Raw genomic sequence first — 26,293 nt, 5'->3', positions numbered from 1 at the left:
TGTGTATGTTAACTTATAACCTTTTTTTTTTTTTTACGTATATTTTATTATTATGTTCATCATTATTTGTGTTATTTTCATGTTATGTTGTTGTGGTTTGGGATGGGATGGAGTGAGAGCCTTGTGTATGTCCTTGTTTGACTGTTTTGTTGTTGAATTTACGTTTTTGTTTAATTTATTATCATTATTATTATTATTTATGTGCTTAAATGTTTAACTTCTATGTTTTGTGCCTGAGGAACCCTCTTTGAAAACGAGATGTTGCATCTCAAGGGGTTTATCCTCTAATCAATTTAGAAATAAATTCATATCGAAAACATCCTCTAAGTATATTTGGCTTATAGGCCTTACTTATGTAATCTTTTGATCAAGATGTACTTATATAAGAAAAGTATATTTAAGTATTCTTGCCTTATAGGTCTACAGAAAAGAATACTTGGCCTGTGGTTGTGCTTTGAAAGAGTCGCCTATTAAAGTGTGTGAGAGTTTGTAAAAGGATGTTTTGATATGAATTTACTTCAATTCATCAAGTTTTTGGATTATCCGTTCACCGTGGAGGCATACGAGAACAACACATTTTATTATTTTTTTTAATCTCATCACAAGTCATCAAGTCAAATAGCAAAAGCTACAAGTCTCTTTATGTAATACATAAATTGTTGGAACTATAAGATAAGGTACACAAAGTATACTTTCATGAACTAAAAAGCAGAGATGCTCACAAGTCATTTTTTGCAAGTCCAAGTCATACTTTCAAATACTTGGAACAGAGCCCTCAAACTGAGATGGAAACATCTCAATTTCATCATGATTGGCATTATCAGTGGGGTTTTATTTGGGCCTCATCTTAACCCCTTTTAAAAATAATTTAGTCAACAGGTTCTGCAGCGATGAAATGTCAGTGAAACTTGTCTCGGGGGGGGATGATGGTCCGCCAGTAGTGAAACTCTGGCCTGTAACCTAATATCTGCATGGAGACCTCCACTAATAAAGCCTTCCTGCAGGAGTCCGGGCCAGTCTCACTGCCTGACACAGCATGACATACTGCAGGCATCTCAGAAAGGGCGTCATGTTTCAGGTCTCCCAGCAGCGCAGCAGGTCTGGTTCTGGTCTGCCGTGCACCACTTTAAAGTGTGTTTTGTGTTGTCTGAGCTGTCAGAGAACAGGTGTAGATTTACAAAGACAATAGCACACAATCTGTCCCGGGACTGCACACCTGTCTGCAAAAACACACACACACACGGAGGTCAGAGGAGTGTGTTTTTCCTCCCGTCAATCACTGCAAATGAAATAGTAACTATTGAATTACTTTATAATGTGATATTAAATTAAATCAGTCAGCAAATAGCTACATTTCCAGAAGCGTATGAGTCTGGAGCAGCAGTCAGACTGGGTCACAATGATCGTGAGTGTGTTTTTTGGAGGGAAAGTTTTACCCAGCAACCTGGGATCAGACCTATCGCACAGGCCATATGCTTCGGAGCGATAAGCCACTGGGGAGAAATAAGAAGTTATCTCTGTCTTTTGTTCCCGCTGTGAGCTGATTTCAGTGAAAAAGCATTGAGACCCCTGATTGAAACGGAGATTTGACCTAAAGCTCAATAAGAATCTAAAATCTGATTCATTTGGTCCCACCTAATCCACCGAGAGAAGTGATATCAATCTACTTTTCATCTGCTGGATACCTGATAGGAGACAATACTCCAACAGCTGTTTCTGCCTGAAAAACTAGACTTTGACGGAGTTGGCCTTATCTGTAACGGAGGACAGATTGAAAGTCTATCTCTGATATTTTGGTAAAGAATAGCTTTCTCCTGGCGGCAGATATGGTTTGAAAATACTTGATAATGGAAGATGCTCATGAATCATAAACGACACTCTCTTATTTGGTATGAGAGAGCTGAAACTCTGCTATGAAAGCTTCCTCTTTGTATTCAAATGCACCTCAGGAGTGTCGGCACATCTAAGAGTAGAGTGAAAAGCACCTGAGACCACCAGTAGACCGACCCCAGTGGAGAATCTGTCTGGATTTGATAACACTTCTTACAACCTTTGACACGTTTGCTTTTTGTGTGTGTTTAAAGTGAAACTGGAAATATCCTCCTGGGGTGTCTGCATTGCTTTGGCTTTCATGGATGGACTTCCAATCATACAATAACACCAAACTCAATTCATAATTCATTCTCCGGTGAACTCAGACTGACTCGCTGTGAACTCAAACTTTTAACATGACATTTTCAGTCATTCGTCCTTCACAAATCCACAATATCAGTGTAATCAATATGATAAAGATCATGTGATGTGATTGAAATCTCAAGACCGGCTACTCAAAGGACCCTGTGGTGAGATATGTTTCTCTGTTTCTAAGGTTAAGAGTGGACTTTGGACCTCAACTCCCGTCTGCTGATGAAGATCATGTGATATGATTGAAAGCTCCATAGCATTTCATAGCATATCATAGCGAAGGTAAATGGATATTTCAAAACTTCGGTTGAATATATTGGTATATTTAGCATCTTTCGTCATGCTGTCCATCTGTTTATGTTCCTCATCTGTATATTCTTGTACATTAGCACTAAAAAATTATACATTTATGGTTGGTGTAACATACTGTATATGTTCAAACTTTACTTCTTTTTTTTTTAAATCATCCACTATGAGAGTCAAAGTCACATTTGAGACATCTTTACCTGAACAGTGACACCAACATTTTGATTGAAACTCCCGTTTAGTCTTGGACTGTCAGTGGTGAAATATAACTAAGAACATTTATTGACACAAACTACAAGTATGAACCTGAAAAAGAGCATGATATGGGACCTTTAAATACAACTTTCAGGTACTTGTACTTTACTTGAGTATTTCCATTATATTTGACTTTATACTTCTACTAGATTTCAGAGGGAAATATTGTACTTTTTGCTCCACTAAATGTATCTGACAGCTGAAGTTACTAGTTATTCTACAGATTAATATGTTACATATCAGATAAAGTAATAATGGTAATTATAATAATAATAATATAATAATAAATTAAATCTATATAGTGCTTTTCTAGAATTCAAAATTGCTTTACACTAAAGAGCGGTGCTCAGACAAACAACAGACAACGACACAAAAAGAGGATTGGGTTGGTCTTAAAGCGGGGTTGGAAAATTGATGGATGGTGAAGACCAGCATTTTGTAGGCTAGTTGATCCATTGAGCGACAGGAAGCCAGTGGAGGTTTTTCTATGACTGGGGTGGTGTGGTGTCTGGATTTGGTGTGTGTTAGAAGTCTGGTTGATGGCGTTCTGGACCAGTTGGAGTCTATTGATGGAGCTAGCATCAATACTGTAGAGGAGTGAATTGCAATAATCAAGATGGGAGGAAATGAAAGCGTGGATCAGTGTTAGTATAAGGGGCTTAGAAAATGTGATGCATCGTTATAAAACAAACGTCCCAACAGCATTTAAGGAAGTAGCTCTCGACCAGTAACCTCAGCCAGCTCCAACATTAAAGTACTGGGTACCACTTTCTATTCATGCATACTTCGTAAAGAGTTTGTAATCTAATGTAAATCTAATGGAGTATTGTTGTATCCCTCCAAGACCCTAAACAGTCTTGAATTACATAAAAACGGGTACCACCGTAAAGCTGAGACTCTCGTGGATCCAATGAGCCCAATTGTATTCATGTGTGATGATGTTATTCTCTATAGAAGCCATTTCATTGTAGTGAAACCATTTTTTTAAATTTGACCTCACTGTATAAAATGAGCTGTGGTGACCTCTGAGATAACCACAGCCTCATGAAATGTTACAGCCACAAACTAGAGACCTAGAGCATTCAGAGGATGGATGGCTTCCCTATAGGTAGGTTGATAATAAGGGGGTTTCTGAGCAGTTTCCAGAACAGAAGTGCTCGCCATCCAATCACCGAAAAATTTAATTCTCGCAGAAATCTCAAAATGTCAAAGGTTTTTGATACCAAATGACAGCATGGCTTTTTCTATGGTGTTCCTCAAGGTCTTGGTGTCATAATGTGGTATTTTTGGAGGGATTATTGATCATTTTTTATCAATTCTCGAGTGGTAAAAAATGGTTACATTTAGCAACAAATCTGTATAATAAATGGTATCAACCCAAAAATTGCTGCAACAACTTATGAGACATAATAGAGGATGGGAAAGGCCATCAAATACTTCTATCATCATGTTCTAAACTCTTGTACACTTTCACAATTTATTTTAATCAATTATCATTAATTAAGTTGTGTTTATTTCTGATTTATATGCTTTCAGATAATGTATGAGTCCTTATGTCAAAGAAGTCACTGCAAAACAACAGAGAAAACACCAGAGCACTTCAATAGTTAACTACACCTTTATTGTTCCGTGTCCAGCCAATGAGAGGTTCCAGTTTCATCCCTCACAAGTGCTGTTCAAGTCCAGCAAAGCACTGAACTTCCAGCAAACAGCCAAACATGTCGCCACTGCCACCAGTGATGCTATCAAGTCCCCACCATCGTGTGCGCGAGACTGCTGGACCATTTCTGAACTTGAATGACTGAGATTCCTTTAGTCAGTTTTAAGGTTTCCTCTCCCCACAATGAGATGACTGGCTTAATGAAGCTTAGCAGCTGATGCACACATTAGATCTACTCTGTCTCTGACGTAAAGGGATGTCACTCAGGAGTGGAATGTATTTCACATGAAGCTGAGAGGTTGACAAGTCGCTATGATGTCGATTTGCTGCAAAGTAATGCACCGCTTTGTCTCCAATGTCATGCATGTTAGGATGAAGAGCCGCTGCTTCGTCCAAAAGTTCAAGGCATTCATGCATTTGGCAACTCTTTTCTTTTATGATTTGTCGCATGAAGGGAAACTGGGAAAAGCACTTTGTGGTGGATGTTGATATAGTCACAATGTAGAAGCACGGCCAGCATCAGTCAGTCACGCAGGAAATGAACTGTAGGAGGTCAAAACGCCGCATTTCTTCTCCTCCATTCGAGGGAAATAAGCTGTCCAACTAGAGGTGGGTCATGACATACAAATATAATAAACAAAAAACAACAGCAGGTGATAATGTTTATATATCTCTGATCACATGTTAATAATAAAAAGACAAAAATAATGCAGTAGAAACAACGTCATGAGCTTTTGATGACCGCTGACATAGATGGCTTTGCTTATCATCTGTTTACGTCAGATAATGAGATATGAAATAAACTACATTACTGTTATAGGAGCTAGGCAAGTTGTCTTATTAGAAAATATAAAGTAGCCACGGATGAATCATACATTGCACAATTATTGGAGGGCATGAGCATCGCTACCATTCACTATAACTGTTAATAGTGACTCTCACACAAAGCCATAAACGAGTGAGATGAAATGAAAACGTTCATACTAAATAAAATGCCGACATTCTTTACAAAGCACCAGCTGGTACCACTGAGGTCCTGATGATACAGTCAAAACAAAAGAGTTGGTAAAACTTTAGAATAACCATCATTTATAAATGCTAACTTGATAGTTAATTAAACTTAGTTAATAGTTATTTTCTTGATAGCAAACAATGAAATGGTAATTAATAATGTTTATCCATTATTAGTAATGCTATAATTTATGTTATTTTATTACACGGCTGTGTTGAATACTCGATCCTGATTGGTCAATCACTGCGTTCTGCAGTCTGTTATTTCTTTATAGCAGACCATTGCTATGTATAACAGACCGTTGCTATGTGTAACAGACCGTTGCTATGGCTGCAGTTCTGATGTCAGACTCTGGCGGACCGTTTTTTGTCAAATTATTGATTTCTTAAGTAAGTAGCCGTGTAATAAGCGGGATAATTTACAGCGAGCTGGTCATTGTTGTGAAAGAAACGGGGTCGTCACGAACGTCGGGGTTTCTTTCACAACAGTGACCGGCTCGGTGTACATTATCCCTCACTTAACAGTTTATTGTTGCACATAGTATAACATTTGATGTACTATATATATATAGTATATAAGTATCTGTTAATGATTACAAAGTTATTTATAAACCTTTAAGAAATTGTTTGTAAAACGTCTATAAACATAGATGGATATTTGTAACACTTTGTCAATGGTTAATAAATATTTTGTAAAGCATCTATAAACATTATTTAGATAGATAGTTAATACTTTATCAATATCGAATAAGGTTTCTGGTCCATATATCTATGCAATGTTTATATTTAATTTACAACAATTTCTTAAAAGGTTTATAAATTGTTTGGTCATCACTAACAAATACTTAATATAGTATATAAAATGTTATAATGTGTACAACAATAAACTGTTAATAAATAGTGTACTAATGTTATCAGAATGTAATTGTTATTGTCTCTTATCAGCTGTGATGCAATATATCATTTATAAACTAATAATTTCATATTACACAAACTAATGATAAAATCACAGAAATTATAGCATTATTAATAATTAGTAAACATTATTAATTATTATTACACGGCTTTGTTGAATACTCAATCCTGATTGGTCAATCACAGTGTTCTACAGTCTGATATTTCTTTATAACAGACCGTTGCTATGTATAACAGACCGTTGCTATGGACGCAGTTCTGATGTTGGACTCTGGAGGACTGTTTTTGCCGTGTAATAAGCAGGATTATATACAACTAGCGGGTCATTTTTGTGAAATAAACCCCGACAGGGCGATGCCGCAACCCGACACGGAGGGGTGCAGCCAGAACAATGACCAGCTTGCTGTACATCATCCCTTACTCATTTCATTGTTTGTTAACAGTAAAATAACTATTAACTAAGTTTAATTAACTATCAATTTACCATTTATAAATGATGGCTATTATAAAGTGTTACCAAAGTGTTTTTTTCTTTTAGTTTAGTTCAAGAATGACCCAGATGTTGTGGTAAAGCCTTGATCACTGACAGATGTAACCAGAGGTGGCGATAAGCAATCAAAATAACCACTGACACACAATGTTTGCTGCAGTTTTTACATTTGATGTCTGATATGTTGTTCAGTTCAGTTCCTGCTCCTGTGGTTTGCTTTACATTCAGCTTTGCAAATATGGATCCATGTGCCCGAAACACTTCTGAACCATTTCAAACTTTTCTTCCATGTAACAAAGTCAACATGCACACAATTTGAAAGTGGTATTCAGTTCGATAGAGCTCATGTTATGATTTGTAAATAAGCATCGATTGCAGGTCAAAACCAATCTATTTTTCTTCAAATAACATCCATAGTATATTAGATAGCAAAATCAAGTATTGGATATATTATTTCAGCATGACATAAATTGCTCTTTCCTCTATGATTAATAAAAATCAGGTATGAAAGCATGAGATTTGCTTTGACTGTATCTCTGTAACAAAGGGTGTGCTTCGTTTTAAAAACACAATAGAAGAAAACTGTCACTGAACTGTAAGTAAAGAAAGACAGAAAGACATTTTTATAAACTCATACACTTATCCTTCACAGATACTTGTTTACCTTATACTATGGAATGCACTGTAGGATACACTGATCAAATGAAGCCCACGTTTCTGCACCAACAGCGTCTTTATCTATATAAGAAAGGTTGGCTTCATGATGTAAAAAGACTTAACGGCCAACCTAAAGTGTAAAGTTCACACTTTCAGTCATGATCCATTTTAAAACAAGTCATTGTGAAAGATAAGTGCAGTTGTTTATATAAGGCATATTTAAAAAGTTGACAGAACTCCTTTGACGCTCCTCCAAAGAGGCTTTTTTGTGGATAAATAAGGGATGTCTTTGTCCATTTCCAATTTTTCCATGTCTATTTCCACAAACATATTCCAGAGGGGGAAGATTTGGAATATGACGTCCCGGGTTTACGGGGGCGGAAACGAAAGATTGTGGAAAGAGTCCCAAAGTCCTTATAGGCGTCAACCATAGAGAGTCTCCTTCACGGGAAGTGAAGACAAAGATGGCGCTACATTCAGAGGTTCAGGCAGAGGACAGCCACCAGGAGCAGGGAGAGGACGCCGAGAGACGAGGCGGACATGACACCTCCACCTGAGAGACACACAGACATGAAAGGATGTCAAAAAATACCTGGACTGGCAGTCAAATTTGCTGCTGATTTAAGGGGAAAGAAATACACATCCCAGTAGTGTGCAGCTCTCATCCATCAAACTAAAGAGCATGTTTGGTGTGTGAAGTGTGATATTATACCCCATCTGTGTGGAGATCACCTTAAATGCCCCTCCATTTGTCAATGCCCTGCATTTGAAATCCCCCACGGCTTAAATTCCCGGGTCTGTGAAATCAAGCTGTCAGATGGGTCTGGACTGAGCGATAAGGGATAAGGAAAACCGCAGGAAGGGTTTCCTCTACTCATCAAGATCAATTACAGAGGCTTAAAGCCTCCTCTATCCAGTCAGCCTACCTGTCAGTCCATCAGCCAGCGAGGGGATCCAGTCAGGGGGCTATCGGGGCTTTAGTCACGGACCGTAAAGTTTCCCATCTTAGCCCTCCAATCTACGGTATGAAACCTGAAGTGACAGCTCTGCTCCGGCCCATGGGAACCCTCTAGCTGTGACAAATGATAACCTACCGCCAACTCTGAACCTTGTATAATCTCACTAGCAAATGGCAGGCCAGGAATGAACAGTCACAGTGTGTCACCTCAGCACTATGGATTTAAAATGTGATTAGATGACTGAAAGGTTTCTTTATTTTTGTTCCACCAACGTGAAACTAAACCTGGGTGATGACAGAATCATAGAGATTATAGATTACAGAAAACACAATTGAAAGGACGTCTCATTCTTCTAAATTAGTAAGTCATAAAGTGCCATCTGCTTTTCTGACACCCACTTTCCATTTTTTAACACTTTATTAGAGCGATGACACATATTTACTGAAAAGAAAATAACTTAAACACTGAATCTAACTCTTAACCCTTTGGAGTCCAGGTGGATTTTGGGTCATTTTGCAGACTTTCTATTCATTTTAGTCTTTGTTCAGCAGCTTTTAAACTGTCATTACCCCACATGCATGGTATCTTTTTTTTCCAGCACAAACTCAGCTATAAATCTGACTTTTCATTTTGTAAATTTGTGTAAAAGTGTAAAGCTGCCAGCAACCCCAAAGACAAAAAAACATAACAAAAGCACCCATAAGAATATACAAATATTTAGTAGAAATCACTCAAAATATTATTATAGAACAGTTCTAGGTTGTAGAAAATATTGTTTCACTATCTATAAGCACAAATACAACAAATACAACATGCAACAATCTATTTACATGTACAGTGATTATATTCAAACTTGTTTTTGTGCCTTTGAAAGTCTGAAAATTCTTAAATAATTCCCACACAGCCGCATGTTCAACTGGTTTTCTCAGCTTGTCTCTACATAATATATAAATCAAGTCATGGTACTGTTAATAAAACATGCTCAGTGTATTGACTGATCAATAGACAGACTCCAGAGCTGCGCCGCCGCTAGGCACAAACAGCCTGGCCATAACACTGCGGTTTGTCACTGAGGTAAAGACAGCTCAAACTTGGAGCGATATTTAGCCCATTTTCCAGTAAGCTAGCACGACATGTTTGGTACCAACGGATTCATCGCAATCTCAAGATTCATATGCCACCATGTATGTCTGCTTACTTAGAAACTGAAACCCGAAACGGCCTTCAAAGTACAGTAATGTTAATGCCAGTCAGATGATAAACCACCGATTTCAGAGGGTTAAAAGTAGGCCAAGTAAACCAAGAATCAATGAGACAGGCAGAGTCTAATTGAAATATAAGCAATGGTTCTATTTTCCACTTTAAGATGGTTTGATTATGTTAGAAATAAGCCTACCAGTAGGCTGCAGTTTAATTGAAATCTGCATTTAAATGATTTGCATTATAAAACTCAGTAAAGACAGAAATTAAAAGATCATTACATTTTCTTATTCTGTCTGTAAGTGGTTAAATTGTTATTATTACTTTTTAAAATTCCATTAATTTATGCAAAGCTTATCTTCTTATCTTTCTGCGTCTATTTGTTAGCTCGCCAGGGTTTTAGGTAAGTGATTATTAAATCTCCTTGACCTAACAACAACTCATTTTACCAGCACTACCTGTGACGTGACAACTCACAGTAACATAACAATTCATTGTTTCCTGCTTAAACATTTCCATTTAGTCTCCTGCTTTCAAAGTTTCCATTTAGTGATCACTTTATTTAATAGTTTTACTTGTCAAATGTATATTATTACCTATATATTGCCCCTTAGTTTACTACAATAGTCTTTAAATATGTAATATCTATTTAATAAAATGTCTTTTTACTTTAGAATGCAAAATAGTAATATTAATAGCAATCCAAAGTGTTATAAATATGGCAAGAAACAAGGATCATGAGTATTATCATAATACTATATTCTAGGGCTGGGCAATATGAATATATATACTGCAAAACGATACAAAAATGTCTATTGTATATATATTTTTATATCCTTTCTATCGCGATATAGGCTAGGCCTACGGTTATTTATTTTTTTCTCTATAATTTCACTTAAAATTGTTATGTTCATTTTGCACTCAAATACTTAAAATGAGAAAAAAGTCACTTTGAAAATTACTTTTCATTTGTCAAGTATTTAATTCACATAGGAGTACACATAACTAAGCTTTAACATGTGGTTATTTCATACTGACTACTTATTTATTAAATTACCAGAAAATATGCTATATCGTGATATATATCGTTATCGAGATATTAAATTACCTATATCGGAAGGGAAAAGTATGGCCATTTCGACCAGCCCTTCTACATTCTACTCCATTATTCAGAATTGTGAATGCAGGGGAGTAAATGTAAAGTAAAGTAAATGGTGGAGTCTGTCTGTTACCTGTGATGCTGATTTTTGCCACAGCCCCGTCTCCCCCTTCTGAATGCGCCCGAACCTCCACCACATAGTTCCCATATACGGGCAGGAGAATGTCTATGGACCGCTTACTGGTTGTGTACAGAGTGCTCGAGGAGTGGCCCTCCTGCCTGAACAGCACCTAGGTATACACACATATATCATTCAGAAGAAATGTAAGGTGCTCAGCAACTACTGTTTCACTCAGAGAATATAATCTGCATTAATGTAAATGTACTCACTTTGTAACCATCTATCGATGACTCGTTAGGAAGTGGTTCCACATGTTCCCAGGCAATATTCACTAACGGGCCCTTAAACCTTTGACCAATTATTCTGGGAGCTTGACTTGGAGCTGTTAAATGACACAAAAATGGTAATGAATAACAAGTATAAAATAAAATGACATATTCTTGTAAATAAGGACTATACATGGCTCTGAAATACATGTTTTTGTTTTCCTTGCTGGTCAATACTAGACTGCTTCAAAGCACAACATACGGGCTTTCTTGGTGTAGATCTGGAGGCGCGTGCTGGCCGGCCCATATCCGGCAGAGTTGTAGCCCCGAACCTCAACAAGGTAGTGGGAGTCGGGCTTCATACCCTCCAGCTTGGTGTGGTTCTCACTGCTGGTTACAATCACCGTCTTGGCAACCCCCTCACTGTCTTCCTGATACCTCCAGTACTTCACCTGAGACACAATGGGGCACAGGTGAGATGGCTGGGATCCAACACCAGCTTGGTGTACAAACCTTGCTTTTACAGCTCTTATAAGAACTGATTTATAGCATGAGGAAAGAGGAAATGCTAATACAAGCTAATTTATAGAAACTAGTGGGTAAAAAAGTTCTACTAATGGGTGTTCAAATTTGAAAAAAAATAATGAAAAAGATTTTTAGAAAAATTGGGTAAACTATACTTCATGTATAAAGCAAGCATATACAGTAGTTTAAAGAGGACCTACTTATGCTTTTGTGCTTTTCCTTTTCCTTGAGTGTGTTATATAGTTTTTTGTGCATGTAAAAGGTCTGCAAAGTTACAAAGTCTACGCCAAAGGGAGTTACTCTCCCCCACAGACAAACTGCTCCTGAACTGCTTGAGATGCCTTCCGTAACGTGGTGATGTCACCAAGTAACACATTTGCATAAAACCTGTCTTGCAGACAGAGGGTAAAAAGAGGTGCTGTTGTCCAACTGATATTAGGAAAGTAAAGCATTTTATTGAACATTAAAGCATGTAAACATATTCTAGTAGAAACCCAAAATACAAGTATGTACCTATATGTTTCTATTTTCATATCGTCCAATCATGGTTACTTGAGATCACCGATATGCTGATCACCACAATATCACAGCATTATGTTACGTTTAACATTATTATCTTATCTTTATATATATATCACAATCCAAATCATATCCATAACTACTCTTTTGGGGTGCAGAGCAAAGTTTCGGTGAGCAGGCATATGGAGAACAGAGACGCGCGTAGTCAGATCCATGGAAAAGAGACTGCAAACTGGTTTGTAATTAAGCATTTAAAACTCACTCATCACTTGTGCTGATTAACAGGCCTCAGCGGACGAACTTGCCGCTCCACCAGAAACATCTCTAAATGCACAGTAGGGCGTGGATTCTAGATTTAGTTTTATAACATCTTAGTTTGGATGGTAAGTTAGTTAAAATCGCCTTAATATCGATGTAGGAATCATTCCTATAGCGATCATTAGCGATCATTCCTTCAATCCTTAATATACGATCCGATCGTCAATTGGCACAAGCCTAACCTGAAAATGACAAGTCCTTTTTAAATCAAATCACAAAGACATGTTTTTAGCTGCTATACATGAGACAAGCCGTAGCTCGTCTCACCAATTTTCTTTTTTTTCCAAGACGCCTCTGTAAAATGTTCTACTGACCTGGTATCCATCTACAATGCTCTGTGGCAGAGGCAGCCACACCACGATGGCTTCTGTGGCAGAGAGCGCTCTGCTGTCAACAGGTACAGGAGCTTCAGATGGAGCTGAGGAGAGACACACAGAACAGTTTGGTAAATAGGTTAATAGCTCAGTAAGAGAACCATTTTCAAGGACGCGTCTTTCTGAGGTAACCTTTGTATTATTGCACACACAAAACTCTAACGTAGCATATTGTTACTGTTAATGCGATAATAACGTGTTAACTCGAATTCGTTTTAAAGCCGCTAATTTCTTTAACGCATTAACGCAGAGTGAAGATACTGGCATCATATGAAATTAGAAAATCAAGGAATCCATTGGTACCGATTACCAACCGTGTCATAGCATGTCTAGCTTGTTGCTAAGGAGGCTAAATAACGCTCCAAACTTACACCGAATTTGGCGAGAAAAAATTGGCATGGCCATTTTCAAAGAGGTCCTTTGACCTCTGACCTCAAGATATGTAAATGAAAATGGGTTCTATGGAAACCCACGAGTCTCCCCTTTACAGACATGCCCACTTTATGATAATCACATGCAGTTTGGGGCAAGTCATAGTCAAGTCAGCACACTGACACACTGACTGCTGTTGTTGCCTGTTGGGCTTCAGTTTCAGTTTTTATGCTAAATGCAGTACCTGTGAGCATTTGTGGTCAATGTTTGTCATTGTTTTGTGTATTTAATTGTTTTCCAATCATAAATATATGCATACATTTGCATAAATCAAGCATATTTGCCCACCTTCATGTTGATAAGAGAATGAAATACTTGCCAAATCTCCCTTTAAGGTACATTTTGAACAGATAAAAAATGTGTGATTAATTGCGATTAACTATGGACAATCATGTGATTAATCCTGATTAAATATTTTGATCAATTGACAGCCCTAGTTACAGTAAGAGAACAAGTCCTTCAGAGGTAATCTTCATATTGCACAAGAATCAAACGTAGCATATTTAATATTTATGACCATATTTACGCGCTAATGGAGCCATTACCCTGACCATAAACTATCTAACGTTCCTCGTCTGTGTCTTTTGGCCTCACTGAAGCCATTTTTCTAAAGCGTCATTTTAGTAATGCGTATTAATCACTGTAAGGAACAAGCGAAGTGACAGAAATCTCTCTTGGCCCACATTCCTTCACTGGGCACTCAGACACTTTTCCGTGACTTATGGGCTGGTGATACACTGTGTGTAGGCTGCCCCTGCCAGGAAACTGTCCTTGACTGTTAAATTGTCATGCTGGGCCTTGAACCAAAATACATTGCATAGTGTCATTGTGTTGCACGCAGAAGCAAAAAATAATACTGCGCAACCAGCATGCACACAAACACAAACGGTCACACCCCTGGCGGCAGAGCAGGCTTGGTTAGAAAATCACAGACACTCAAGCGGCAAGCGTTCCCAAAAGTGGGTTACCGTGGCAACGGGGCATCTCTGTAACCCATCATGTCTGGGTTGCCGGTGGTTATCTCAACTGTCTGTCAGTGGAAGTTAATAACTAGGCTAAATGCTTTGCATCCTTGGGCGAATTATCAGCTTTCTGGTTCATGCTACATAGATCATGATAATCCCCCCGCAAGGAAAGACGGAGAGAGGGGAAGATGGGTTCACTTTCAAGGGGTATTAAAATTCCTCACAACTATACATGAGAACTCCTATTAAATGAGTCCTACTCCACTGAAAAGCCCTGCTGGTGATAAGTAGCTGACACTGACAGATTGAAATAGCAGAGTGTTGGCATATTGAAGAATTCCTCATTCCCTGTGATACAGAGAAAACAGGTACATGGTTGATCTGTGACATCGTTCTGAGATCAGTTTGGCACATTTTCCCCCTTTAATGCTTCAGCGTTGAGAGCTGTAGATCTCTTCGGCGCTTACCGTCCAGTGCAGAGTAAATGACGGCTGTTAGGCTGTAGGGTCCCTCTCCTATGTCGTTGAACGATTTGACTTTGACTTGAAACTCCGTCGCCGGAGGGATGGCGGAGTCTTTGTGGACGTAGTGCTTGGCCTGGGGGTCAGCTACCATCACCTTCCTCCACTCGTATGCATCGTGTGGTTTGAAGGCCACGATGTAGCCGAAGTTAGGCCCAGAGTAGTACTGTGGCTGTACAGGCTGATGACAGAAACATCAAAGATTACTTAACGTGTCAAATGTTTTATCCAGCACAACTCTCAAGCCTGCGTGTCCCTAGTGTGAATTAAACTTAATCCTGTCAGAGTTCGCTGTATGAATATCATCCATACTGTTCAGTAAAAATGTCTAGCTCGTCCCTCTTGATCTGTCCTCATGCCTCATTTCCTTTGTTGGCACTCTGGCTTTATTCACACATCATACGGCCTGTATGACATGCCTGCATTAGACACCGTCACCGCTAACCTCAAGACACATCACCTCATCTTCAAGCTGCTCGGAAATTGAAAAGCCATGCCTCAGCCAAGCAAAAGGCAATTTACCAATGAGAGTTAATTTATCAACGGCTACAGGAGGGAAATGGAGGATAATGATTCAGTTCACTCATTGATTTTTGTTGATAGTGATTGTTTTGTTTGGTACAAAGTATGAGACTGTTCAATGCTTCAGTTCCTTTATATGTTCTGTGGTTTGACAGTTCTCTGCCATATATTTGATCTGTTGTTGTCTTCCAAAGTGACTGGGAACTCATCATCGGCTTCCTTTAAATTCATGGACCACTTTTTATTTGTACTGTCAAAATGATGGCCCTGAAAAAGCCTGTTTTTCCAAAATGTTGATCGAAGTTGAAATAAATGCAACTATCTTTTTTTTTTTATGTCTGCCTGCAAGCCAGCACCTCACTGGAATAGTTGTCAGTGTTTTTTATTGTCTCGTTTATTATTATTCTTCTGTGAATCATTTTGCAACTTTTTGCAACTTTTTGCAACAGTTGTAAAATATAAATTATTATCATTATTATGAATTCAAAACTTTCTCCCTCACTTAAAGGTACAGTGCGTAGGATTTGGCGGCATCTAGGGGTGTGGTTGCAGATTGCAAAAAACTGAGTACCCCTCCACCTACTCCTCCCTTTCCAAGACTGCGATAACGTGAGCCGTTGAGTGAAAAACCACGATAACGCCGTTGACCTCGCTCAGAAGCCATCCTTACCATAATAACACTACTTTAGGAGCAACGGATGTCAGACGGCGGCTGGCGGCACCACGGTTTTGCACTCTGCGGCTCACGTTACCGTAGTTTCACAAGTGTGTCGGAGAACTACGGTGGCCTTCAGGTAACGTGAAAATGTGAAAGACTCTCGCTAGAGCCAGCAACAGGCAGACTCCATGAAGAGGACCCGCTCACTACGTAGACATGAAGGGCTCATTCTACTCTCTTCTAACGAAAATACAACGATTCTTTCAGGTGATTTTACACTAATGAAAACATAGTTATGAATATTATATTCCATTTCTGCTAATAGATCCCCCAAAATGTTACATACTGTTTCTTTAAAATGAATTTAAGGTGAGATAATGGCAGCATGTCTCCTCTCTGTGAGCTTTAACATGAGCTTATGACCCTTTTGACCTCTGTGTCCAGTGGAGAGTGCAGACCTACCTTCCACGTGATGGTCAGTTCTCTGCTAGTCCCTCCACCGCCGCTGACGTCCGAGGGCGCCACCATAGGAACTACAATGAAACAGCAACAGCAGAAACTGTGAGCCCACATGCTAAGAATCCACACAAACAACGCCAACCCACACAGGCTGTAACCTATCCCTGGCAGCAGCACAGAAACATCCTTCCTCTGCAAACACAATATCAATGTCTTGACCTGTGCCAAATGCAACACCTTAATGTCAATGTGGGAACCTTGCCACGGAAGGAGACAGAGAGGCAAAAGTTCTCTTGTTTTGCCTTGTAGCTCACTCTCGCCTGATGGTTGTGTTTTTAAGAGAGGTCACTGTAGGCCTGCGATTTCCATTTTATAATTGAATTTCAGTATATAGTTTCAGCAACGTGCTCATTTGTAGAGGTTTGTGTGGTGAGTTTGGCAGCATGCTTCTGCTGTAGGAAGTTCAGATTGATGGGATTTCTGCTGACTCACAGTGATACTTAACATAAGTAAACAGCGCTATAATAGAATGATGAAGAATAAATATCAGAATGGAAAGCTGGACTGTAGGACCACATTTCCATGACCTTTGAGTCTTCATACCATAAGCGAATGTTAGCCCAAAGTCAGGACATGATATCTTACCTGCTCCGTTAGTTTTGTCTTTAGGTGACGGGCTGCTTGGCTCTCCTGTCCCCAAAGCGCTGGTGGCAATCACTCTGAACTCATATTCTATCCACGGGAACAAATCCACCACTGTGGCCATCTCTGTATTCCCCTCTACGTCTGTGGGAGCTAGAGAGGAAAGCACAGATTTCATTTTACAACGCCAAAAAAGCCCAAACTATAGCACTACATGTTAAAACATTATACAACATAGGTTGTGCTATCCCTCTATTTAACAAAAATATCCTTAAAACAATAACGAAGGACTATTTTCAGAACACATTCCTATACTTTAAGTCTCTGAGGCATGACTAAATTATATTTCAGCCATCTTTAAGAGACATTAACCACCATGTGGGCCTACAACATCACTATGTGGCATGACCCAAATTATCATAACACCAGAGCCAGCTCAGCATTAAGGTAGCAGTGTTTATTTGACCAAGTAGTGTGCTGGACATCTCACATGTGGTGGCATTCTTCCAGACATCCTTCGAGAAGGAGTCCCTGTACTGGATGGTGTATTTGGAGATGGGGTTGTGGTTGTCTGCTCCACGGCTCCACTGCAACGTTACAGTCTTGTCAGTTTTGTCCACCACTCGCACCCCACCTGGGGCACCGGGGGGACCTGGAGTAAAGAAGAGAATAAGAGACAAGTGTTGTTTGATGGATGATGGGTTCAAGTGTGGCCACACAGTTGAGATTAGTGACACTGTCCCTTAGCCTTCACAAGTTAAAGTCTCACTTTGACGTGTCCCTCAGGCAGATAGTGAACGTCTTACTTGCTCACACAAATTGTAGTCAGACAGAAAGAGTGTATAGTGTTATTGAAAGGGCTTTATTCAAGCTCATGGGGAAATTCTTGGCAAAAGTCCTGAGCTGTTTAACAACTTTATGCTTCAATACCAGCCTCCAAAAAGACCACTGTTTGATGTATATGAAACACAGCACATCAAAGCCCTCACATTTCTTCTTTTTAGTCTCTTCTTTAAAAGACATCAGCAAAGACTGACATGGATTAAGGCATTAGAGCTTAAAGCCTATTGACATATATGAACTAAAGAAGCCCTTTGAATCCAGTGTTTCTCTTGGTCCTCTTGATTCTTCCTTTGGAACATAAAAATGGCCTAATAGAAAACCCAGACTGTGTCAAGGTTAGCCTCCCAACCCACAGCCTCAGAAATCAGCCAGGATTTACTTTTTCCAAGTCATGAATATGAGCCGAGACAAGTAAGGCGATTAGACAGCCAAAGCTGGACAGCCCTTAAGCTTCCCCTCTCCTCTACAAGTAGAGAAAAATCTACAGTTTTTTTTTACAATTCAATGTAAGGGATTGAATATTGTACAGATTCCCCATGTCTGTACAACACTGTGTCATATGGATGCTTAGTACAATGTGTTTGAACTGACAAGCTTCAGTTAGGGCTGGGCGATAACTAAATACAGGGCCGGCAACAAAACCGCAACACACATCAGACATCATAATGGTTTTAAAGGGACTGTTTGTAACTTTTTAAGCGTATAAATGTAGCGGGTCGCCACACATGCGCGTTCGCATATGTCCTCCACCTCTAGACGTGAACGCGCGCTCACTACACACTGCAGAAGAGTTAGTTTAGCTCTGAGAATATCTAGTGAATGCACAGGGGACGTTTGTGCAGAAATAACTGCTGCAGCTCCTCCAGACCAACAGAGGTTTCCCGTGTCTTGTGAAGTGACGGAGCTCTTCAGAGAGTTACGTTGTCTTCTCGTTACCGACCGGGTGCCGGTGTCTCCTCTGCTCTCTCCGGCTGCGGGCGGAGAGAGCAGGGAGACACGCTGCAGAGCTCCGCTGCATCAGCCTGCACTTAGGCAGGAAAAGCCAACACTAGGATCAGATCTAAATCATGTTCATGGAGAGACCTTCGTCTGGTCAGCTAACATTACTGCCAAACAGGTGAAATATAGAGTGATATTTTGGTTTTAGCTGACGTGTGTCGCCTCACTGTTTTGAGCGACACTCGTTCAGGTATATTTAGAGCGAGCAAGCGCGAGCCCAACGCTGACTTTTGTTGATTTCACGGCCATAGGTGTCGCTGTTAACAAGCATTTCTGAAAGTTACAAATAGTCCCTTTAAGACAAAAATTAAGATTTTTTATTTTCATAAATTACTGTATTTATTATAAGATAAATAAACAATTGGTCCCTGATATTGTAAGTGTTTAGTTAGTTCCACTACAACGAGAGTTACAGGAGTGAAAAGTGTATTTATTTCTTTATTTCTTTATCTATTTGTTCATTTGTTACCTCAATGCCGGCCCTGATTCAATATGATAATTTATCTTCTTTCAATGGAATCATATTTTGATGAAATCATATATCGGGATATCGTGATACACAATAACGTCGTCTAAACTGATAATAAGCACATACTAACTCAAATTTCTCAGAGAATCTGTTCAAACTATTGTCTTAATCTGATTACTCTGTATTTGTGTGTAGTATGCATATAAACAGTCAGTTTATATCTGGAAATATATATATTTTTTCCTCTATAATTTCACTTGAAACTGTTATGTTCATTTTGCTCTAAAGTTAAGTAAAATGAGAAAATACTCAAGTATTTAATTCACACAGGAGTATACAACAAAAGGCTTTACCATGTGGTTATTTCATATAGACTATTTATTTAATGAACTACCAGAAAACATGCTCTCTCGTGATTTATATTGTTATCGAGATATGAAATGACCTATATCGGGATAAAGGATTTTAGCCATATTGCCCAGCCCTAGCTTCAGTGCTTCAGTAACTGATATACTGTATCCCAAGAACCAAATTTAATAAAGTGTAAGTATAGTTTTACTAATTCACAGACAATTACATTAACACAGCCACATTTCAACACTGTTCCACTGTAACATTACACTACAATAACACACACACACACACCCGTCATATGAAAACAGCTCTTCTCCCTATCTCAAATCCCTACTAATAACAAGCTACAGGTGCAGAGCTGTGTTTTTTAGCTCGGACAATCTCCTGAAGCAGATCTGCTTCCTCATCTGCCGTGATAAATGGCCGTCTTTCATCTCTCCCTTGCTGCGCCCCGGACCGCTGGCATTTGGCACTCCATTAGGAGCAGCCCAGGGCCTGTGTTTTGGTTTCACTCTGGGAAACGTTACAGTCAGCTGCTGTGCTTTCACCTGGCCATCTGTCAACACCTGCTCAGAAAACAGCAGCGGTGGCAGCACACCCAGGGCACAACAGGGATCACTGGCAACCAGATCGCGGCTCGGTTCCTATCTGAAGAGACCCTTTGTCCGCCAACACTGGGCCCGTTTCAAGACCCGAGGGGAGGCTGTAAGGCAAGCTCTCACTCATCAGGAAGTGGAGGGTGAAAACAACCTGATGAATCATCCAGGAGGTGAAATACAGTAAATGACAGACGCGAGCACTGCAGAAGAGTGGCAGTGTTTATTCTGTGCATGTTGATATCTGCATGTGGCTGGAAGAACAAGCACTGAAATCAGCGTCTCTCCGTATCAAAATATTGTGGTGAAAGATAGAAATCTATGAAGTCCTACACACTTTAGTCATCAAATACTCATCACATGGCATTACACAACCACAAACATAATAGTTGCTGTAATACCAACATCGCACGCTGCTCTATAAAAATTGCCACTTTATTCAGTTATAATGAAGACAAGTGGGAGCTGACACTATTCAAAACACTTCTTAATGACACAGAAGCATTGCTTGCTCCATTCAGTTTAATCAAATCTACAACTGTTTTTTAATGATGCAACCACAGCAGCAGTATTTACCAAGACTTCATTAAATTAACTACATTTATTTCCCAAGTTACTTGTTTTTGGATATATAGCATTTTCCAGCACTTTCTTGCTTGCTTTCCTTCGCATGGAGTCTCGGGGTCGACAGATTATCTGTCAAAAAACGGCTACGGTCTGGTTACTCTGGAGGGATTTCTTTCTCTTCAAACATGCGCTGGGTGAATACAGTGCTTGTGTTATCTCTCTCTGTCTCTTCTCTCTTTTTTCACACACAGAGTCTGACAATAAGGAGTTGGGGGAAAATTTTAATGAGTAGTTTAGAAATATGTGTGTGGTGAACTGTGGAATTTTTTTGTCTTGTGTTCACTTTAATAAGCTCTATGTCATTAAACCCCCTGAAAACTTAGCTTAAAATCTTAAAGGGTAACTTTGGTATTTTTCAACCTAAACCCTATTTTCCCATGTTTTTGTGTCTAACTGACTAATGGGGACAACAATTTCTGAAATTGGTCCAGTATTGAGGGAGAGCGCTGTAGACGGCAGCTGCTCACAGGCTGCAATATGTGCTATTGGGGCAAGCTGGCACTGTCATTTACGTCCACTAAAAGTGCTTGTTTTTGCCATGACAAGCTCTGATTGTTATAATAAGTGTCTGACATTATGGAAAGAGTCTCACTCAAGGAGAAGTCTCGTTCTGAAATCTGACGAGGTGACGTGTTGCCAGAACACAACGGTGGAATAGAGGAATACATTCATGGTGGAAACGCTAGGGCCAGTCGTGCAGAGTTTGTTGTGTCGGAGTACAGAAAACGTAGCTTAGTATTATCTAATAGACTTTCAATGTCATGGCTGAATATTTAAATTATTTTGACAATGTGGATGAGGTCTTTGAATTTGATGGCCGTCCGAATTTATTTGAGCCAGAGTATATGGATATTCAGATTTCACGACAAGACTTCTCCTTGAGCGGGACTTGGACACAATAACAAACAGATCGGATCAAGAGAAAGATAAGAAAGCGTTTTTTGCCAGACATAATAACATATAATATATAATAACATTCTGAGCTTGTCAGTGGCAAAAAGAAGCATTTTTAGAAAACGTAATGTTACATTGACGCTGCCCACTTGCCCTCACTTGGCTGCCAGTTACACTGCTCTCCCTCAGTACTGGACCAATATCAAAAAGTGTTGTCCCTATTAGTCAATTAGACACAAAAACATGGGAATAAAGGGTCCAGGTTGAAGAATACCAAAGTTACCCTTCAAGTATTTCTGTACAACATTAAATAATCATAAATAAGCACCCATCCAAGTTCGAAAAACATCTTTATACTAGGGAGTATTTCTAAAGAGTTTAACACACTGCTTCATCAGGAGTGTGTGGGCGTAGCTTAATCAAGATTTGATTGACAGTACCCAAACAATCCACAGTGAAAAGAGCACAGACAAAACACAAAATACAGACATCTCTTGTGTAGAATAACCAAAACTGTTAGAACTTTGACAGAGAATAGCGTGTTAATGTTGGATCCCGTCTCTCCTAGTAAGAAGCTGATTTAGAAAATATGTAGTCGGGTCTAGAAGGTAACCCCCAAGTTGCGAAACTCTCGCAATTTTGGTTAAGGTTAGGATAGGTCGTCAGGGAGCGAGAGTTTTCACTTGGGGGTTACCTTCTGGACACGACCAAAATATGTCTTCAGAGCCTCTGAGACATTTTATATACACGGTGACTGTATGCATATGTGTAATTGCAGTACTCATGACTCACCCCTGACAACCAGGTGGGCAGAGGCGGTGACATTGTCAATGGGCGTCTGTGCGGTGCAGGTGTAGCGTCCAGCGTGCTTCAGCTGGAGGTTCTTAATAAGTAGCTCGCCGTTTAAGCTTCCATTCTGCACAAAACAACAGTTCATTTAGGAGTGAGCAAAGCATCATACATCACGAGGCAAAGCCTTCCCACTGTGTTCTTGTCAGAGCTAAATTATATTGTTAGATATTTTTCCACTGAGCCTGAAACTCATCTTGAAATATGGAAAATTAGATTTTATTTCAAACGAAGTAATCCTGCAAGACCAGAGGGACTGAGATATCCAACTTGAGCATCCAATTAGTAGGTGAACTGGACATGAGCTGCAGCTAAAGGGCTTCACCTCTTTTCCTATGAAGAAATGTCAAGCTCCACACATTGTTTGCTCTAGTTAGCACTCTCACTGCAGAAAGGTTAAACCATCACAAAAACCCACTTTAAAAAAATACATGAACTCGCTGTTTGAGAGTCAAACTGGCTTGGCTAATACCACACAAACAGTATTAAGTGGAACTGGACCCCGTTTTTACGAGGGGAAAAATCCTCTTTGTGTACAAAAATGAGCTATCATCAATCACAATCATAATAGCGTTTTCCTAATGGGCAGAGTGACAAATGAGAATTGCTAACCGCTAACTGATGGTTAGAGCTGCACTAAGAGAGAGAGAGTAGGTCATGTCAACAATAATGGATGTTAGCGGAAATTGCTATTAAACTGATATACAATGCACTACTCCACTCAGGGAAGGAATGTGAAATGGCTTTTAGAGTCATATTCATTTAAAGCAGGCTGTACTTTTCCACTTCAGGTATTCCAATAAAAATATTACAGACCTGAAATATGATTTGACGTGGATGAACTCCAAGCTTGAGCCGAGATTTTGTGGTTGGGGCAAAGTTGGGGCTATCAAGCTGAACTTTGATTTTTTATGTTAATCTCTCTTTAAAATACTTAACTAAACAACGTGACGACTCACCAGGGTGCGTTCATAATGTTGACTCTCCTTGTCTAGGTCAATGATCCGTCCATCCACAGACCAGATGAAGGTGATGTCCAGAGAGGGGTCACGTGACGCGGTGCACTGCATCGTAGTGCTCTCACCCACTTTAACGTCAGCGTTGGACGGCGGCAAGGTGATCTTTGTGGACTCTGGGGAGAAACACAAGAGGATGAGGGGATCAGTGATTATGAGAAAGAGATCGGTCTTTTAGGGTATTAGAAATGTGATTTAAATGAAAATGAAAATAGCAGGTAAATTACATAAGAAGTTGTAGCGGGCTCGGCCTTAAAGCTAGAGTGAAGATAACAGTATCATATTAAACTACAAGACCTGAGGAATCCATTGGTACCATGTTATGCCAGCTCCAAAGTTATGCTACATTTGGGCAAAGGAAAAACTTATAACCATTTTCACAGGTTGTCCCTTGACCTCTGACCTCAAGTTATGTGAATGAAAATGTGTTCTATGTGTACCCACGAGTCTCCCCTTTAAAGACATGCCCACTTTATGATAATCACATGCAGTTTGGGACAAAGACCATGCAGTTTATTGCATGCAGTATAATCACAGCCTCATGAAACTTTACAGCCACAAACTAGAGACCTAGGGCATTCAGAGGATGGATGGCTTTCCTAGGTATACTGACAATAAGGGGGTTTCTGAGCAGTTTCCAGAACAGAAGTGCTCGCCATCCAATCACCGGAATATGCAATTCTTGCAGAAATCTACAAATTTCAAAAGTTTTTGATGCAGAATCACAGCATGGCTTTTTCTATGGTGTTTCTCAAGGTCTTGGTGCCTTAATGTGGTATTTTGGAGGGATTATTGATCATTTTTGATCAATTCTCAAGAGGTAAAATAAATGGTTAAATTTAGCACCAAATCTGTGTAACAAATGGTATCAACCCAAAAATCGCTGCAACATTATGAGACATAATAGAGCATGGGAATGGCTATGTTCTAAGCTCTTATACGCAATTCATTTCTAATTGCTGAATTAATTAGTTAGTTAATTCATGTTATTTTAATAAATCATATTTCAAATTATAGTTCATGAGCCATCTCATAGTAGACAGATCAAAGCAAAGTATATGATGTTAATATGAAATATTTTCAATGTGTACAAATGTCCAGAAGAGGGCAGAAAAGAGCTGTGCATCCAGCACCACCAGAGATCAACTGTAAAAAACTAAACATGTTTGACAGCTGAGATTACATGTCTAAAGAAAAGAACCAAGAAAAAAAAATCATGAATGTTATTATTCGCTATTCAATCAAACAATCTCAACAAGTTCATAACTCAAGTCCTCTCCTCATTTATCATTGAACAGTGTGAGGACTAAGCCCTTGACTTATCACATCTGATCTAAAGCATCCCCTCTGGCCTCTGTCCTTGGGGAATGACTGAATATGAATACTGTCACTCTGCTCAGAAGGCCATAATTCAACATTTGGAGGTTGGGACTGTTTGGTGGGACTGAGAGTGACAGGAATGATTGCCAGCAAAGGCTGTAATCAGTCAAAGCAACACCAACTGCCCTGGAAACATTACAAAGAAAGAGTTGTAAAGAGAGTTATCAATTAAGCGTTGTTCATTAGGTGGAACTTGCCTGTAACCAACAGAGCGCCCGTGCTGTTAGCCTTGCCCCGGTCATTCTCGGCGAAGCAGGTATACCTGCCTTCATCTGATCGAGTCACGTTGAGGATCTCCAGGCTCCCGTCCTCCCAGATGAACACCCTGAGGAGAAACCAGAATTAATTCTTCACACACCGACAAGAAAGAGCTATGCGATATAAAATATTCACCACGATGTGAAGGTCAAAAGTCCAGCGTATGTTATTCCATGGATGATGAAAAATGATGAAAGCACTCGGACTGTTTGCCGCTTCCCTAATGGGATGTATGGTTTTCCAAGAAAGGCAAGTATGTGAACTTGAAACTATTCAGCAAGACGCAACATTAAATTGCGCTTAAAGCACGGCAACAATGTTTGATTCATTTTTCCTCTGCATATTTCATTTTCATGCATGACAAATAGCGTCCTGCCAGCTGCCCCGTCACTACTCCACACCCTCTCTCAGACAAGACAGCCACCATAGAGATTATCATGAGGCATATGCTGCATAGTAATTTGGCCGCTGCTCCTCCTCTATTTTCTTTCTTTCTTAGTGAGTCCCCACCGTGGTGCATGGGGGTGTGTACAGTAGGGTGGGGGGGAAGGGTTGGGGGTCTTAGAGCTCACAGATTAGGCTTGTTTTGTCAGTGAGGAGCTCGAGACAGGGGTTTAGACATCCAGTCTGTCCACGCTGATGAGCCTGAGAATGAGCTTAATGTCAACCACTGACAGACAGACAGCAGAGCAGTGCATAGCAATCACTGACAAACAACAACACTAACATTTAGAAGATCTTGAGTTTATTTAGATCCCCCAAATCACTATATTGTATGTGTCTTGCTACTCTAGAAGGGGATCAACTCTAGATCCCCTCTAGAGTAGTGAGACATTACATTCATCCTTGTGTTAATTTGACCCAGATGTGTCCCCCAGTCACAGAAAAATATGGACTAATATTTGCATTAAAAACTACAGTACAAAGGAGAACTCTGCCATGATAAACCA

General features: G+C 39.6%; 1 protein-coding gene across 5 annotated transcripts in view; it reads right to left on the bottom strand.

Moving 5' to 3' along the window:
* Positions 1–6,971: 6,971 nt before the first annotated feature.
* Positions 6,972–26,293, bottom strand: part of LOC119487472 (contactin-1a-like) — an 83,729-nt gene continuing 64,407 nt past the window's right edge. For all 5 annotated transcript variants that reach the window (XM_037768388.1, XM_037768386.1, XM_037768389.1 and 2 more), the window contains exons 13-24: positions 25,283–25,410; positions 23,649–23,821; positions 22,633–22,756; positions 17,549–17,710; positions 17,062–17,211; positions 16,420–16,490; positions 14,724–14,958; positions 12,800–12,903; positions 11,386–11,575; positions 11,127–11,239; positions 10,870–11,026; positions 6,972–8,031 (exon numbers count right to left, since the gene is read on the bottom strand). In XM_037768388.1, coding sequence (XP_037624316.1) covers positions 7,955–8,031; positions 10,870–11,026; positions 11,127–11,239; positions 11,386–11,575; positions 12,800–12,903; positions 14,724–14,958; positions 16,420–16,490; positions 17,062–17,211; positions 17,549–17,710; positions 22,633–22,756; positions 23,649–23,821; positions 25,283–25,410 — 1,684 coding nt within the window. In that variant the 3' untranslated portion in view covers positions 6,972–7,954. The remainder of the gene's footprint in view (positions 8,032–10,869; positions 11,027–11,126; positions 11,240–11,385; positions 11,576–12,799; positions 12,904–14,723; positions 14,959–16,419; positions 16,491–17,061; positions 17,212–17,548; positions 17,711–22,632; positions 22,757–23,648; positions 23,822–25,282; positions 25,411–26,293) is intronic.

This window comes from Sebastes umbrosus, chromosome 4 (genome assembly GCF_015220745.1).
Source record: "Sebastes umbrosus isolate fSebUmb1 chromosome 4, fSebUmb1.pri, whole genome shotgun sequence".
Taxonomy (NCBI): domain Eukaryota; kingdom Metazoa; phylum Chordata; class Actinopteri; order Perciformes; family Sebastidae; genus Sebastes; species Sebastes umbrosus.
Note: the sequence above shows the minus strand (reverse complement) of the source record. Positions and strands in the feature narration are given on the sequence as shown.